We start from the raw sequence: 16,769 nt of genomic DNA on the forward strand, positions 1-16,769 counted from the left end.
ACTTAAATTAACCTATTTCTCTTTTGCCTTGGGGCTTTTCGCCTTTTTTTCCTTCTGTATATCTTACTTTCTGCTTCTTGTGTTTGTCAGTCTGACTGGGTGGCCCCTGGCAGGTCGCCCTCTTTTCTCCTCATCCTCTTCTCCTCCCTTCTTTCATTCGTTTTGAGCCTAGATTTCTCTTCCTAGCTATTCTCTCTGTCTGCCAGCCCTGTCTATCCCTCTACTGCCTAGCCGTGGCCATTCAGCTTTTTATTAGCCCAATCAGATGCCGTAGTCAGTCAATGTGAAACAAATGTAACACATCTTTACCTAATTAAACAAGCACAGCATAAACACATGTAACACACCTTTACACAGTGAAAGTAATGTTCCACAGCATAAACACATGTAACATATCTTTACATAGTTAAATATTCCACAACATCTCCCAGATGCATCTTTCCTGGAACTCACTCTGTAGACCAGGCTGGCCTCAAACTCATAGAGATCCACCTGCCTCTGCCTCCTGAGTGCTGGGATTAAAAGCATGTGCCACCACCACCCAGCTGAAATATTATTTTATGTTGTTCTACTTTATTGAAAGGCTGGCTCTGGAGTTAGGTTACAGCTCCCACTCTCTAGACCCAAGCGTACTCATTTAAAAAGTTTCCTCCAAAATCTCTGTCCTGTGTTAGGCAATCGAACTGACTTTGGGACAGGGAAAGAACAAAACAAAACAAAACAGCACAGGAAAAGACACTATGTACTTTAAAAAAGCTAAACGGCATCCCAGACATACCAGAAACCTGAAACCTAGATTTAATTTTTCTAACCTGAAACCTAGGTTTATCTTACCTCTAGAGGTTCTGAATACAGACACACATGTAGACTCCTTAAAATGTTTTAGGGGGCAAGTTGAGAGGTGGTAGTTAATTCCTGGGACTGACGAATATCATCTCATTGGCCTCCCCTAGGTCTGAGTAAGTCAAATGAAGTCTTTATTAACTTCTGGGCTGACTGTCCTAAGTAGATTAGTGGGAAGCAGCCCTGACCTCCAGTTGCTTTGAGTTTTTAAGGGCAACCCCACTCCTGCAATAGTGTTGTACACAGAAAGCAAGAATTGTTTACAAAAATGGAGAGATAACAGTTAATGGCCAAGCAGTTAACCTTTAGCTCCGAGTCACATTTTATAGGAATTTAGGACTGGTCCAGAGACCAGTTTTACTCAAAATGGTTTTAGTATTCTTTAGTATTCCTAAGAGTACTTTCATGAGACAGCATAACTATAGTTCAGTAGCCTACTACACAGCTACAAAAAAAGTGTGTTCTGGGATCAGTAAACCAGTTCAGCAAAACAGTAGGATGGAAAGAAAACATGCAAAATTAATGAAATATATTCATATTATCAATAAGCAATTAGAAATTCAAGTTTAAAAAAACAGTGAAAATAGAATGAAAACATGAAATTCTTCAATGCAGATCTGGCCACAGGTGTAAAAGACTGTAAACTAAGTCTTTTACAGAAAGCATTGTTGAAAAAATTAACCTCAGGATGGAGAGATGGCTCAGAGTTTAAGACTGCTCTTCCAGAGGTCCTGAGTTCAGTTCCTGGAAGCTACATGGGGGCTCACAACCATCTATAATAAGATCAGGTGCCCTTTTCTGGCAGGCAGGCAGGGATATAGGCAGACAGAACACTGTATACATAAAATAAGTTTTTTTAAATTAACCTAAATAGAAGATATTTCTTCTTTGACCCGTTCATCATTCAGTAAGGACTTGTTTAATCTTCATACGCTTGTCTTTTTATTAGAAATTTGCTGTTAATTTTAAGTTTTATTGTATGGTGGTATTTTATTTGTACTGAAATGTGATTTTAATTGTATGTTAATAAATAAAGTTGCCCGGGGGTCAGAGCTATTAGAGCCATAGCAAAAGCGTGGCAGTAGTGGTGCACGCCTTTAATCCCAGCACTTGGTAGACAGAGCTAGGTAGATCTCTGTGTGTCCAAGGATACAGCCAGCATTGGAGACACAGGTCTTTAATCTCAATACCAACCATAGAAGACCTGGAAGTCTCTACAGACAGGCAGTGACGAGGCAGTCATGTGTTTGGGTTTACAACCAATGAGAAGGCAGAACAGAAAGACTATATAAAGACATACACACAGGAAGTAGGTCCTTTTCGGAGAGCTCTCTTGGCTGAAGCAGCAAGGGTAAGGCTCTTAGTTCTGACCTCTTGGCTTTCTTCTCTGAATCGGCTCTGTGTTTCTTATTTAATAAGACAGTTGGTAACATCTACATTATTGTGGTCAGATAGAATAAAGGAGTGATATAAAAAGTATTTTTATTTTGTAAAGATTTGTGTTTTTGTCCCAGGATGTGGTCGATTTCAGAAAAGCCTCTGTCTGCTGCTGAGTAGAATGTGTATTTTTGGTGTTTGGGTGGAATATTCTGGGATATCTGTTAAATCCATTTGATGTATGCCAATTAATTCCAATGTTTTTCTGTTTAATTTATGTCCAGTTGACCTGCCTAATGGAGAGACCACTGATTTATCTTACTATTTCACTTACTATTAATGGATTAATGTTAATCTGTGGTACATATGTATTTAGGATAGTAACATCTTGGTTAAATGTTTCCTTGATAGGACTAAGTGTCCCTTTTTAACTCTCTGATTAGTTTTACTTTGAATTCCATTTGTCAGATATTAGAATGACAATGCCTGCTTGGTTCTTGATCTCATTTTCTTGGAATACCTTTTTTCATCTTTTGAGGCATTGAAACTACCCCTAAAACTATACTGAGTTTCTTATAAACAAGAGGTGGATTTTGTTTCTTGATCCATTTACATAGCCTGTGTCTTTTGACTAAAAAATCCAGTCCACTAATATTTAGAGTTTTATTGGGAAGTTAGTGTTGATTGCAGTCATTCTTTTGTTTTTGCTGATGTGTGTTCATAGTTGTGTCTGTTTTTAGAGTAACTAAGATTTATTTGTTTTCTTTCTAGAGTGTCTTGGCTATGCTTATTCCTCTCTTTAGTTCAAAGTAGCATTCTGTTTAGCTCTTTCAATGTTGTTGGATAGGAATTTTTAGGCTGTTTGGATCATGGAAAGTTTTTAGTCCCTCCTTCAACTATGGCAGATAATTTTTGCTGGATACAGTAGTCTAAGTAGGCAGTTGGGGTCTTTGAGAAATTGGAATGTATTGTTCCAGGCTCTTCTAGCTTTCAGAGAGTCCGCTGAGATGTCAGGTGCCACTAATTGGTTATTCTTTATGTAACTTGTGATTTTTCTCTTGTGGTTTTCAATATTTTTTCTTTGTTCTGTATATTTAGTGTTTTGACTATGATATACCATGGAAGTGTTTCATTTTTGGTCTTGCCTAGATGGGGTTCTCTGTGTTTCTTGTATCTGTATGGGTATGTCTTTCTTTTGTTTGGGGGACATTTTCTTCTATGATGCTGTTAAAGAGCTTGTCTATGTCATTGACCTGTATTCTTCTCCCTTATCTATGCCTATAATTATATGGTTTTGTCTTTGATGTTGTTCTATATCTCTTGTATGTTCCTTTATTTGGCTTTTCCAAATTTTTTGTTTTCTTTGCTCATTTTCTAGCCTCCTCTACTTTATTTTTTGAGTCCATATATCCATATATATATATATATATATATATATATATATATATATATATATATGGATATATACTTGATTCATTCTTCTTGTAAGGCCTTCCTTGAGTTTTCTAGTTGAGTTATTGAGTTTTTCAATTCCATCTTCATTTCAGCTTGTGTTATCTTCAATGTTTCTATCTCTTTATTGAATTTTATTCCAAATCCTAAAGTGTCTTTATCATTTAATTTAGCCATATGTGGTAGGTTGAAAGAAAATGGTCCCCAAAGGGACTGGCACTATTAGGAGGTATGGACTTGTGGGGGTGGGCTCCTATGTACAAGCTATATCTAGTGTCACAGTTCACTTCCTGTTGCCTATAGCTCAAGATGTAGAACTCTCAGCTACTAATCCAGCACCATGTCTACTGCCATGTTTCTTGCCATGATGATAATGGACTAAACCTCTGAAACTGTAAGCCACTCAAATGAAATGTTTTCCTTTATAAAATCTGCTGTGGTCATGGTGTCTCTTCACAGCAATTGAAACCCTAATTAAGACACCATATATTTGGACTCAAGCATTTATTGTTATCTTCTTAGAGTATGATGAAGTATTTTCCCCCATGTCTTCTTTACTTTCCTTGAATTCTTTGATACAGTTTAATGGTTGTTTGTTTAAATTCTGTGTCCTGGTATTCATCTACATAGTTCTTTTTTTTTTTTTTTTTTGGTTTTTCGAGACAGGGTTTCTCTGTGTAGCTTTGCGCCTTTCCTGGGACTCACTTGGTAGCCCAGGCTGGCCTCGAACTCACAGAGATCTGCCTGGCTCTGCCTCCCGAGTGCTGGGATTAAAGGCGTGCGCCACCACCGCCCGGCCTACATAGTTCTTGTTAGAGAACACTCTCTAGAACTAATAGGTTTGATCAAAGACATACTGTCTTGGCTATTCATGTTACTTTTGTTTTTTGTGATCTGTCCTAAGCATATGGACTTCTTTCTTTGGTTGTATGTCTAGAGTGATAATCTGCCCTTCCTTAGGTTGGGGCAGTGTAGGTTGGGATGGTGTAAGAGATGTGAAACTTGAACTAGACCAGGTCAAGGTGGTGTATGAGTGATTCAGTTGACCAGGGAATGATGTCTCCCAAACCACAGGTCTTGAGCTTGGCCTGTGAGTACAGAAATGGCAACAGGCAGGGGGAATGAGGGAGAGGAAAGAATCGATTTACCAGTTAAAGACATCTCTTTAAAAAAAAAAGCATACTCAAAGGTCACTAATCCAGAGCTAGACCTGTGATTGTTGAGATGGTTATAGGCAGGAGGAGAGGTATGTGGGGGTGAGAAATGGAGGAAGTAACGAAGGGATGGCAAAGGGAAGAAGCAAGTTACCAGGTGAAGGAAGTTAACAGATGAAGAGGTCTAGAACTAGGCTGGCTGCATGTTTGCAGATGGTGGTGAGTTTGGGGAAAGGGAAGGGAAAGGAAGGAGCTACTTACCCATGAAAGGTGGCTCATGCACAAAGAGGGTTCTAGGACTCTGGGTCTGGAACTAGGTTTGTCTCAGATGCTTTTCTTTGAATTTGCTGATTCTTCTGTTGATGTAGTCTACTTTGAAGTTGTCTATATAATGTTTTAGTTAAGGTATTTTATTCTTTAGCTCCAGAATTTGTTTTTTTCCCTTACAATGGTATGTATCTCTTGAAAACTTATTTTATGTATATGGTGGTTTTCCAATTTTCTTAGTCTATGCATATCATTTTTTAGCTCACAGAGTGGGATTGAGATGATCACCTTTAAGTGTTTTTTAGGCAGTTCTTAAAAGATTTCTGTGAATTCACTTGCTTCCCTTTGTGGCATCTTTCTGTAATGATCTCATCTGTTATGAAATCATACGTCTGTTCAGGGCTTGTTACTGGAATCCTCATGCAGTGTAGCCTATTCTCTCTTCCTAGATTAACAGGTATGCTATCATGGAGATTGAGTCCATGGAGCTGGTCCTGGAGCCTCAGTCATGAAGGGAATAGTTGAATTGGGTACATGGGGCAGCCTGATCCCTGAATCATGGATATTGAGTGTTTTAGTTTGGGTTTCCATGACACTGGCAACTCTTATAAATGAAACATTTAATTGGGGTGACTTGCTTACAGTTTCAGAGGTTCAGTCCATTATCACCATGATAGGGAGCATGGTGGCATGCAGGAAGACATGGTGCTGGGGCTGAGAGTGCTACATCTTATAGACAACAGGAATTTGACTGTCACAGCTTGAGCAAAAGAGACCTCAAAGTCAGTCCCCATAGTGACACACTTCCTCCAACAAGGCCACACCTCCTAATAGTGCTACTCCCTTTGGAGGCCATTTTCTTTCAAACCACCACATTGACCAATCTATTGAAAAGGTCTACTGGGTAATGCTTGGACCCTATGGCCACTGGAGAGACCAAGACCAAAGACCATGGAAGTTAGTATTATGGGGGTATCCTGAAGACTGCAACAAGCTGGATGCAAAGATAGATATGCAGCCTCATTTATGGGGCCTTCTCTAGAAAGTGGTATGAGAATGCTTGCTTGTATCCACTTTAAGTTGCATGCCATGACACAGGCTTATAATCATAATGGTTGTGATTTTGAGATAAGAAGACTCCAAATGTTGGGCCACCTTCAGCTATATAGTGAGACCCTCTTCCAAAGAAAAGAAATAAGTGCTAGTCTTGATCTGCCAGGTATTTCTCTTCCCTCAAGTGAACTGCAAGTCCTATTTTTGTCATGGAGGTTTGAGACTGACTCTTTGCTCAGTCCTCTCAATTTCCCAGTTACAGGTTTCCTTTTCCTGTTGGTAATGTCCCTTTAAATGCACCTTCAAAGGCCATTGTATGCATTACATGCAGGCTATGCTCTGCCCCATTTGCACAGTATCATGTGTTCTGTCATATGGAAAGTCAAAGATACAGAAAACTTCAGTGGTCCTGTTCCTTCCTTAGAGTAAGATTCCTATCTGTTTAAATCCCCCTTCGAGCCCTTGAATACAACAATTTGTAAATGGGTCAACAGGAAACTGAAAACTTTCTGTATGGAAAGTGTGCCATCATTTAAACTAGGTGGCAGGCTACAGAATGGGAAAAGATCTTTACTAATTACATATCTAATAAAAGGTTAATATCTAATATATATAAAAACTAAAAATACTGGACATCAAGAAAATAAAAACCTAATTTAAAAATGTGTACAGAACTAAACAGAGAGTTCTCAAAAGATGAATCACAAATGGCTTAGATACATTTAAAGAAACATTCAACATGTTTAGTCATCATGAAAATGCAAATAAAAACTACTTGAATATTTCATGTTACACCAGTAAGAAGGGGCAAGATGAATAAAAGAAATGACAGCTCATGCTAGAGATGATGTGAGGTAAGGGGAGCATCTTACACATTGCTGATGGGACTGTAAACTTGTACAACCACTATGAAAATCAGTGTGATGATTCCTCAGAAATCTGGGAATAGATCTCCTTCAAGATTCAGCTATACCACTCTTGCACATATACCCAAAGGACTCTAAATCTTACTACAGAGACATTTGCTAATCTATGTTCATTGCTCTATTCATAATGCCAAAAACTGGAAACAGCCTACATGTCTGTAAACAGATGAATGAATAAAGAGAATGTGGTACATTTACATAATAGAATATTACTCAGCTGTTAAAAATGTAATGATATTCACAGATAAATGGAAGAAGCTATAAAACAATCATCCTGAGTAAGGTACCCCAAACCTCAAAGCACAAATATGGTCTTCATCTGTATGTGAGTGTTAGATGTTAAGTGTTTGATAAGGAGGCTACAATCTATCTAACCACAGAGGTTAGGTATAGAGTCAGGTATTGGGGGAGGGGAGGACCTCCCAAGGAAAGGGAAATAGAATATAGTTATGGATGGATGGGGAAGAGGAAGACTGGAATGAGAGGACCAAACAGAGACAGGAAGGGAAGTCAGGTAAGGGAGGGAATACAAGGAGGGACAGCTAATCTAAAGGACATTTGAGGGGTCCAGTTGAAATCTACGACAACAGAAGCTTCTTAAAATACACACATATAAGGTAGAAATCTAAACGAAATCACCAAAAAGTAGAGGAGACAAAACACCAACTAGTCCTCTCTCATCACCAAGTGAAACCTCCAGTGCCAGGAATGGTGACATCCATTGAATTGTTGACTAAAGGAGCGCTATGGAAACCCCAAACAACACAGCGATTGCCAAGGCTATTAGTTGCTCTCTACAAACTGATGGTAAGGCCTTGTTGCTGAAGACAATACCTACATAAGTCATTGAAGACGGAAAAGTCAAGCTGGTGCCTACTTAGAGCCTTCACTCCTACTAACTAGGTTCATGGTACTGGAAGGCACTCTGCATGCTACCAGAGGAGAAAAGTAAATGTCAACCAAGCTACAATCCCTCCATCTACAGCGGTGATCTGTGTGAATGATAGGTTGGTAAACAGTGGAACAGAAGTTATGGGAGTAACCAACTACTATCTGATTGGATTTAAGGTCCACTCCATGGAATGGAACCCATGTCTGACACTGCTTAGGCAGTCAAGAATCTGAGACTAGATAGATCATGGATGTAAGGGAAATACAAACACTACTGTTCTGCTAATAAATTGACTCCTAATGACATTGTCACATTCCTATATCAGTGTCTTGCTCAGTCATCATCCGAGAAGCTTACTTCTGCAGGTGATGAGAACTAAAAAGGAGATTCATAACTGGAAAATGTGCAAAGAGTGAGAGACCTTGGAACACTCAATTTTAATACTATGTCTCCATGAACTCCCTTCTCTCAGGTTCAAAAAACTATGCGGCAGACAAGGTAGAAAGATTGAGCTGGTGGGGATGGAAGACACCAAGGAGACAAGGCCTTTCAGGCAACAGGGCTGACACATATATGAACTCACAGAGACTGTGGCAGCATGCATGTATAAGTCTAAACCAGATGGGGTCCCACACTGAGAGGGGAAATTGACACAAATCCCCATCCTAACCTGGAAGCCATCTCTACCTGACAACTGCTGACAATAGAAAGATGAGTTTTCTCCAACTAGGTTGCACTTAATATACAAACCACACTTAAGGACAGGCATAGCTATGCCCAGCAGTAGATAGCCAACACGAAACAAACTCAGTGGTATTTTTTTGAGGGTTCTTGTCTCATAAGGTTTCTCTTGCCATTCTTTTACCTTAAAGATCTTTGCTTATATTTTATGGTTTCTAATTTTGTGTTTTTCTGGGTTTTCTCTGTGTGTGAATATGTGTGTTACTGAGACTGAATGTGTTTCTTGTGCCTCTTCCATTTCTGATGAGAGAGGGAGAGAAAGAAAGAATATGGATTTGGGGGGACTGGGAGGAGGGAAAACCTGGGAGGGGCTGGGAGGAAGGAAACCATGTTCAGAATATATTGTATGAAAAAATATGTTCTCCATTAAAAAGGAAAAAAAACCTAAACAATAATTTATGAGACCAATGAGAAGTCTTGAGAATGGTGAGAATTTAAAAAAAAAATGCTACTGGAAAAGGTCAGGGTCAAGGTGGAGCCATTATGTAATATTGGGAAAGTTGGGATCCCTTCTTGGGTTCCAAGTCTTATTAATACATCAACTTAAGAACGACTCACAGGGAAGAGCAAGAACAACTTATTAGAGCAGAAAAGAAAAGCCTCAGGTTCAGGTGAGCTGCAAATCTTGCGACTGCCCAGAGGAAAAGAATGGGGACGGGAAGGTGGGATGGTTTCATTCTGTTTGAAATAAAACAATAAGACAACCAAACCACCTCAGAGGTCAGCCACATGGCTAGGGATTGTTTAGAAAGAAAGGAAGAAGGCCTAAAGTGTTAGGGAATTAAAATCCAGGGCAAGCAGCTCTAAATCTTGTGACTGCCCTGGAGGAAAAGAATGGAGAAAAGAAAGGGAAAATAACCCATGTATGAAAATCAGCCTGAAGGAAGGTCTGTCATGTGTCAGCAGACAGTCACAAGATGGGCAGCAGAGGTTGAGAGACAGAGAGAGAGTGAGGAAGCCTGAAAGTGTTCGGGACTTTAAAGGCATACTCTGTCCAGCACCTGAAAGAAAAAGAAGAAAAGAAAAAGGAATAGTTCTGTTCCTTGGAATCAGGACTCAGAGAGGCAGGCAGACCTAGCCAAGCCTCATGGCAGCGCCTATGAACTGTGCGAGGGGGAGAGACTCCTACAAAGGAAAAGTTTGTCTTAATGTTAACTCACCTTTCTTTTTTTTTCTTTTTTTCTTTTTAATTTATTTTGCAATACAATTCAGTTCTACATATCAGCCACGGATTCCCTTGTTCTCCCCCCTCCCGTCCCCCTCACCTTCCCCCCAACCCCCCCCCCCCCATTCCCATCTCCTCCAGGGCAAAGCCTTCCCCACAGACTGAGGTCAACCTGGTAGACTCAGTCCAGGTAGGTCTAGTCCCCTCCTCCCAGGCCGAGCCAAACAATCCTGCATAGGCCCCAGGTTTCAAACAGCCAACTCATGCAATGAGCACAAGATCTGGTCCCACTGCCTGGATGCCTCCCAAACAGATCAAGCCAATCAACTGTCTCACCCATTCAGAGGGCCTGATCCAGTGGGGACCCCTCAGCCACTGGTTCATAGTTCATGTGTTTCCATTCATTTGGCTATTTGTCCCTGTGCTTTATCCAACCTTGGTCTCAACAATTCTCGCTCATATAAACCCTCCTCATTCTCGCTAATTGGACTCCCAGAGATCCACCCGGGGCCTAGTCATGGATCTCTGCATCCAGATCCCTCAGTAGTTGGATGAGGTTTCTAGCACAACAATTAGGGTGTTTGGCCATCCCATCACCAGAGTAGGTCAGTTCGGGCTGTCTCTCGACCACTGCCAGCAGTCTGTTGTGTGGGTATCTTTGTGGATTTCTGTGGGCCTCTCTAGCACTTTGCTTCTTCCTATTCTCATGTGGTCTTCATTTACCATGGTCTCCTATTCCTTGTTCTCCCTCTCTGTTGTTGATCCAGCTGGGATCTCCCGCTCCCCCAAGCTCTCTTTCCCTCAACCCTCGCCTTTCATTACCCCCACTCATGTCCAGGCTGTTCATGTAGATCTCATTCCATTTCTCTGTCATTGGGTGATCCCTGTGTCTTTCTTGGGGTCCTGTTTTCCAGGTAGCCTCCCTGGTGATGTGAGTAGCAGACAAGTCATCCTTGTTTCATGTCTAGTATCCTGCTATGAGTGAGTACATACCATGTTTGTCTTTCTGAGTCTGGGTTACCTCACTCAGGATGATTTTTTCTAGATCCATCCATTTGTCTGCAAACCTCATGATGCCATTGTTTTTCTCTGCTGAGTAGTATTCCATTGTGTATATGTACCACATTTTGTTTATCCATTCTTCAGTTGAAGGGCATCTGGGTTGTTTCCATGTTCTGGCTATTACAAACAATGCTGATATGAACATAGCTGAACAAGTGCTCTTATGGTGTGGTTGAGCATTTCTTGGGTATATGCCCAAGAGTGGTATAGCTGGATCTTGGGGGAGATTGATTCCCAATTTTCTAAGAAAGCGCCATATTGATTTCCAAAGTGGTTGTACAAGCTTACATTCCCACCAGCAGTGGAGGAGAGTTCCCCTAGCTCCACATCCTCTCCAGCATAAGGTGTCTTCAGTGTTTTTGATCTTAGCCATTCTGACAGGCGTAAGGTGGTATCTCAGAGTTGTTTTGATTTGCATTTCCCTGATGATTAGGGATGTTGAGCAGTTCCTTAAATGTCTTTCGGCCATTTGAGTTTCCTCTGTTGAGAATTCTCTGTTTAGTTCTATAGCCCATTTCTTAATTGGACTATTGGGCATTTTGATGTCTAATTTCTTGAATTCCTTATATATTCTGGATATCAGTCCTCTGTCAGATGTGGGGTTGGTGAAGATCTTTTCCCATTCTGTAGGCTGTCGCTTTGCCTTGTTGACCGTATCCTTTGCTCTACAAAAGCTTCTCAGTTTCAAGAGGTCCCATTGATTGATTGTTTCTCTCAGAGTCTGTAACTCACCTTTCTAAGGGTGATCCTTCCCCCCTTGACCTGGCCAGCTGGATTAACACCCAAGGGAGGCGACAAGGGCATGTCTCCACCTGGAGGCAGATTTCATTTTTACTATGGCAGGCTCTGTTTGGACTGTGGATTTGAAACCAACTCCTAGCCAGTTCCCTGGGTGGTGATGGTGCATCCTGGGCACAGAGAGCTGGCAAGAAGAGGGCAGGCTGATTTCTGATTCATCTCCTTCTCGCAGTGATTAGGGCCAGCTCTGAACACTTCATCTCCTGTCTTCTCTCTCATTAACACAAGCATGCCATGAAAAGCCAATGCCCAAATGGTTTCCTCTAAGTAGCATGGACAGAGATTGTTCAATTAAAAAAAGGCTATGACATAAATACAAAAAGCTCCTCATGGGCTTATGTACTGAGGTCTTGTAACTAGTTGATGGGTTTTTGTGAAGTATCTGATAATACATCTTGGTCTCAACATACAATGACATGGTATTGGGGGTTCAGTCCTAGTTTTGATCACAGATCTAAAGGAAGCTGAGCATTTGGAAGGAATAACTAAAGCTTGTGTACACAATGCGGTCTCCCCCTCACTGTGCTGGCCATGCCTCATGTTGGCTTGGAGGGTGGGGTGGACCTTGCTGAGGCAGCCCAGCACTGTTTCCTGAGAATGTTTGACCACATAGATGGCAAGACCACAGGCTGGAATTGTGTGCACTGGGGCACAGGATTCAGTGTATGCATGTCAGTAATTGTTGGTAGTGTGGAGAATGTGGAGTAGGCAGAAGCAGGGAAGGACTGGAGGAAGGTGATGGACTAATACACTAGTCTTTATTCCTACAAGCAGCTACAAGGTGTGATTTTGCCCATGAATTCAAGAAGACAGTTAAGGCATGAATTCGATTACTGAGGCAAGATGAGTTTATGTCAAGATCCAGTCCCAACCTGGAGAGGCGCCCTGGCTAGCCCAGATGTCCACTTGAGGCCAGTAGGTTGCCATGACAATAGAAGAACCAGCTAGCCATGTTGCAACATAAACTGGTTTGAGTCCCTGAAGAGCCACAGAAGTCATGCGACCTTTCTGGGATTAGGGCAGCCTCCTAGACCCAGACCAACACAAGTACAGTACCATTTGCTAAGGGCAGGATGACTTCTGGTCTGGGATGAGATGTTATTGTGCTTAGATGAAGTTTCTTCTTGTTCACTGGGGGAGGAAAATGGACACCAAAGAGCAGAATTCTGACAACTACACCAGCCTGAGGACCTTATCCACTTAGAGCAGAGAAAACTGTGTGGTGAGCTGTCACAATCTGTGCCAGAGGACTGGGAAAGTGCTCTGGCCTTGGCCTCTCAAGTGTTTATATCTGGAATGAGGGACTCTTTGAGATTGGAAGAACTTGTGGTTTGGGGAGAGAACTGGCTCAAGGCACAAACATCTCATCTGCCTGAGTGTCCCCTTTAACCTCTGCTGTCACTGGTGATGTTGGCAGACAGCAAGTCCCTGGGAGGCAGGGCAGAGAAGCAGCCCTTGGGTAAGGGGTCCCACCAAGTGTGTGCTGCATTGCCTGAGAAGAGGCTTGGTCATGTCCCCAGCCAGTCCTGCTCAAGAAGCCAGTGTGGTTCTGCCTAATTGGCCCCTCAGGGCCTGATTTCTCCCTGTGAGCACTTGTCTCTTCTGTTATAGAGGATGCAGGGCCCCTGGTCCTCACACAGACATCCTAATGTCCCCTCTTTACTTGGAGATGTCACCTTTTGCTCTTGAAATTTTTTTATTTAATCTAATTTTATTTTCTAATGAATGCTGATAGTTAACCCCCTGTTTGTGTGTGCATGTGTGTGTGTGTGTGTGTGTGTGTGTGTGTGTGTGTGTGTGTCTGCCTGCCTGACTGTCTGTCTGTCTATGTTCTGCTGAGAAGCAAGTTTCTGGAGAGGACATCTGAGAAGATTCATGCTATAGGCTTACCATGTGAGTTTTATGTTAATTGTACATGTGTTTAAATATTAATTACATTTTTTTGTAATAGGGGTGGGTTATAGAATTTTAATGTGTGACCCAGGTTTATGAGATCACTTAAACTGTCATTATTGAGAAAGTTCTGTAATCATCTGAAAAAAAACACAACTTGGACAAATCATAGCATAATTTCCTTTCAGAGCCTGCCTGTATCTCTCTATTCTCAGTCTCTCTCTCTCTTTTCTGTTTTTTTTTTCTTTTCTTGGTACCTCTACGTATTTCCCCATTTCTTTCTTTGCTTTTATATCTGTCTCTATCTCTGTCACTTGCATGAGTGTGTGTGTGTGTGTGTGTGTGTGTGTGTGTGTGTGTGTGTGTGTGTGTGTACTGTCTCTCCTTTTTGTCTCACTGCCTTCCTGTCACTCCACTTATGTCTCTGTCTTCCTATTTCTCTATCTTTCTATCCCCACATCTTTTTCTTTTTTTCCTTGTACCCACGTCACAGATCTCATGCTGAACTACATAGCATCTCTTATGATAGGGAGCACATACCACAGGTGATGTGGTCTGCTACCTTCTGGCCACCCCTACAGGGACACAGTATTGTAATATTCAGATAAGATCATCAACCTTCCAGACATTGCCTGAGGCAGATAGGAGAGCTGAGGCCTTAGGCCAAACCAAGGAATAGTTTCTTACAATACTGGCTGTATACGGGCACATGAAAATAACAATGCTCTTTAAAAATGAAGATAATCTAGTAGATTATATTTGCAAATGTAAACTTTGAGCTCCAGTACTCCTAAATTTAAGCAACAGTTTACATGAGAAGTCACACAGTCTGCTCTTTCTTCATCACTTGAAAGTTGGCACTCTGCATCCAGGCACACTCTGTTCAAGGCTTTTCTAAACTCAGCTGCAGTTTTAACTCAGGCAAGTGTGTGGCTGCCTGGGGTAGGGGTGAGACAGGGCTCAGTCCTGCCTGGTGCCCTACTGCAGAGCCCTAGACCCCCAGCTCCAGTGACACACAGATGAACAACTGAGATTTGTACATGTGAGTGTACTGGTCACCCTTGAAGACCGTGGTTGATGCTGTTTTCTATGACCAGGTGAGGGACACCTGCCTTCTTCCTCATTCCTCCCCACCCCCACCCACTGTCTAAGCCCTTGAACAGAAGGGAGCCACAGCTCTCCCTGCTACCAGGACACACAGCCTTCCACCTCTGGGGTTTTCCTGGCCATGCTCCATGCTCCCTGAAGTCTGGGGAAAGGATCCTCCCAATGGAGAAATACCCTGAGTCCCAAGGTTTATGAGTGGACACATCAGTCTCCTAGAAGTCCTACATCTAGAAAGATACCTGCAGCATTGGGTGGCACATTGCTCTGTTTGTATCCCAGGCAGTCTGAGATTTAGATGGGCCTCAACACTCCTGGGGTGGGTCGTTAGCACAAACTGGGACTGGAGCATGTATTTCCTCTTCAGACACTATCAGAGCTGCCACAGAAAACCCACCACCCCTGGATCCTGAGGCCCACCCAGCTTTGTGATGAACGGGACACTGGTCACTGAGTTCCTCATCCTGGGATTCTCAGAAATGCCTCATCTTCAGGTACCACTTTTCCTCAGCTTCCTCTGCCTCTACACAGCTGCCATCTCAGGAAACCTTCTCATTATGGTGACAATCAGTGCCAGCGCAGCCTTACATACCCCCATGTACTTTTTCCTGGTCAACTTGGCTGTGGTGGACATCCTCTGTACCTCCACCATCCTGCCCAAGCTACTGGACAGCATGGTCGGGGGGAGGACCATCTCTTATGGGGGCTGCATGGCCCAGCTCTATTTCTTCACATGGTCACTGGGGGCAGAGCTTCTGCTCTTCTCAGCTATGGCCTATGACCGCTTTGTGGCCATCTGCTGTCCCCTGCACTATAGTGCCTGGATGGGCCCCAGGGTGTGTGCATTCCTGGCTGGCCTTGTCTGGGCCATCAGCCTGACGAACACCAGCGTGAACACAAGTCTGATGTTGCGTCTACCATTCTGCAGCTCCAATGTGATAGAGCACTTCTTCTGTGAGATCCCCCCACTGTTGAAGCTCTCCTGTGCTCCCACACAGCTGAATGAAGTCATGGCCTTTGCTGCAGATGTGTTCCTGGCTGTAGGGAATTTCTCTGTGATCATCATCTCCTATGGCTTTATTGTGGCCAGCATCGTGAGGATCCGCTCTGCTGAGGGCAAGCAGCGTGCTTTTTCCACCTGCTCTGCACACCTCATTGTGGTTACCATGTACTACTCCACTGTCATCTACACCTACATCCGCCCTTCATCCAGCTACTCACTCAACAAGGACAAGGTAGTGTCTGTCATCTACACCTCGGTGGCACCCACCTTGAACCCCCTCATCTACACTCTGAGGAACAAGGATGTCAAAGTTGCTCTTAGGAGACTTCTGTCCTGCTGCTGAGCCTGTGCCGGCACCACTGCCTTCAGCTCTGCTCTACTGGGGGGTCACAGGTTTGGTCAAGGTCCCTGTTCCTTTTCCTGAGGACATACCTGCCAAACCAGAAGGGACAACTCTTCATCTGCTGGGATTCACTGAGGAGAAGATCTGGGATCTCCATGCGGTGTCCTGTAGGACCACAGGGTATCTATATAGTTATTCACTTCAGTTTTTAAGTGAATCCCCCGAAGCATCAAATGTGAGCATGACCTTTTCCTAGTTTTCTTGGCTTGCAGTAGTCACATGAGCCAGGAGCTCTGGGTCGACACTGCTTTGTACATCTGTTCTTTTTTTAATCCCCAAAGGCTACTCAGCCTTGATTGTGACTGGCATGTAGGTAGGTGATTTGAGAATGTAAAGGGGTTTGGAGGTTTTAGAATAATTGTCCTTTCTTGTAAGTGAAATATCTAAAAAAAAAAAAAAATTACCCTTCCACTTTTTAGTACCTGTGACAGAGAATTTTGAGGCAGGCTTTTACCAAGCTGTCGGCATGTTGTGACATTGTGTGATGAGAAAAAGCCTGCTTTTGCCTTCCATCCTGTCCAATGTGAACCACCAATGCTAGTCAGCAGCTTCCCTGTCAACGCTACCACTCACCCAACAGGGTTCCAGCAGCAGACAGTTTGCTAGCAGCAAGAGGTTTCATGGAGTCCTGGGCCT

The 16,769-nt window shown here is 42.7% G+C and overlaps 1 protein-coding gene across 1 annotated transcript; it reads left to right on the forward strand.

Annotated features, from left to right (window-relative positions):
* Positions 1–15,158: 15,158 nt before the first annotated feature.
* LOC128094752 (olfactory receptor 13G1-like) lies at positions 15,159–16,073 on the forward strand. The gene has a single exon (XM_052713267.1). It carries the CDS (start codon positions 15,159–15,161, stop codon positions 16,071–16,073), a length of 915 nt encoding a protein of 304 aa, XP_052569227.1.
* The last annotated feature ends 696 nt before the right edge of the window (positions 16,074–16,769 follow it).

This window comes from Peromyscus californicus, unplaced genomic scaffold, assembly GCF_007827085.1.
Source record: "Peromyscus californicus insignis strain IS unplaced genomic scaffold, ASM782708v3 Scaffold_4__1_contigs__length_199733344, whole genome shotgun sequence".
In the NCBI taxonomy this organism is placed as follows: Eukaryota; Metazoa; Chordata; class Mammalia; order Rodentia; family Cricetidae; genus Peromyscus; species Peromyscus californicus.

What these genes read in the sequence shown, in the direction of transcription:
- LOC128094752 (XM_052713267.1), top strand. Translation starts at nt 15,159, where the DNA reads ATGAACGGGACACTGGTCACTGAGTTCCTCATCCTGGGATTCTCAGAA.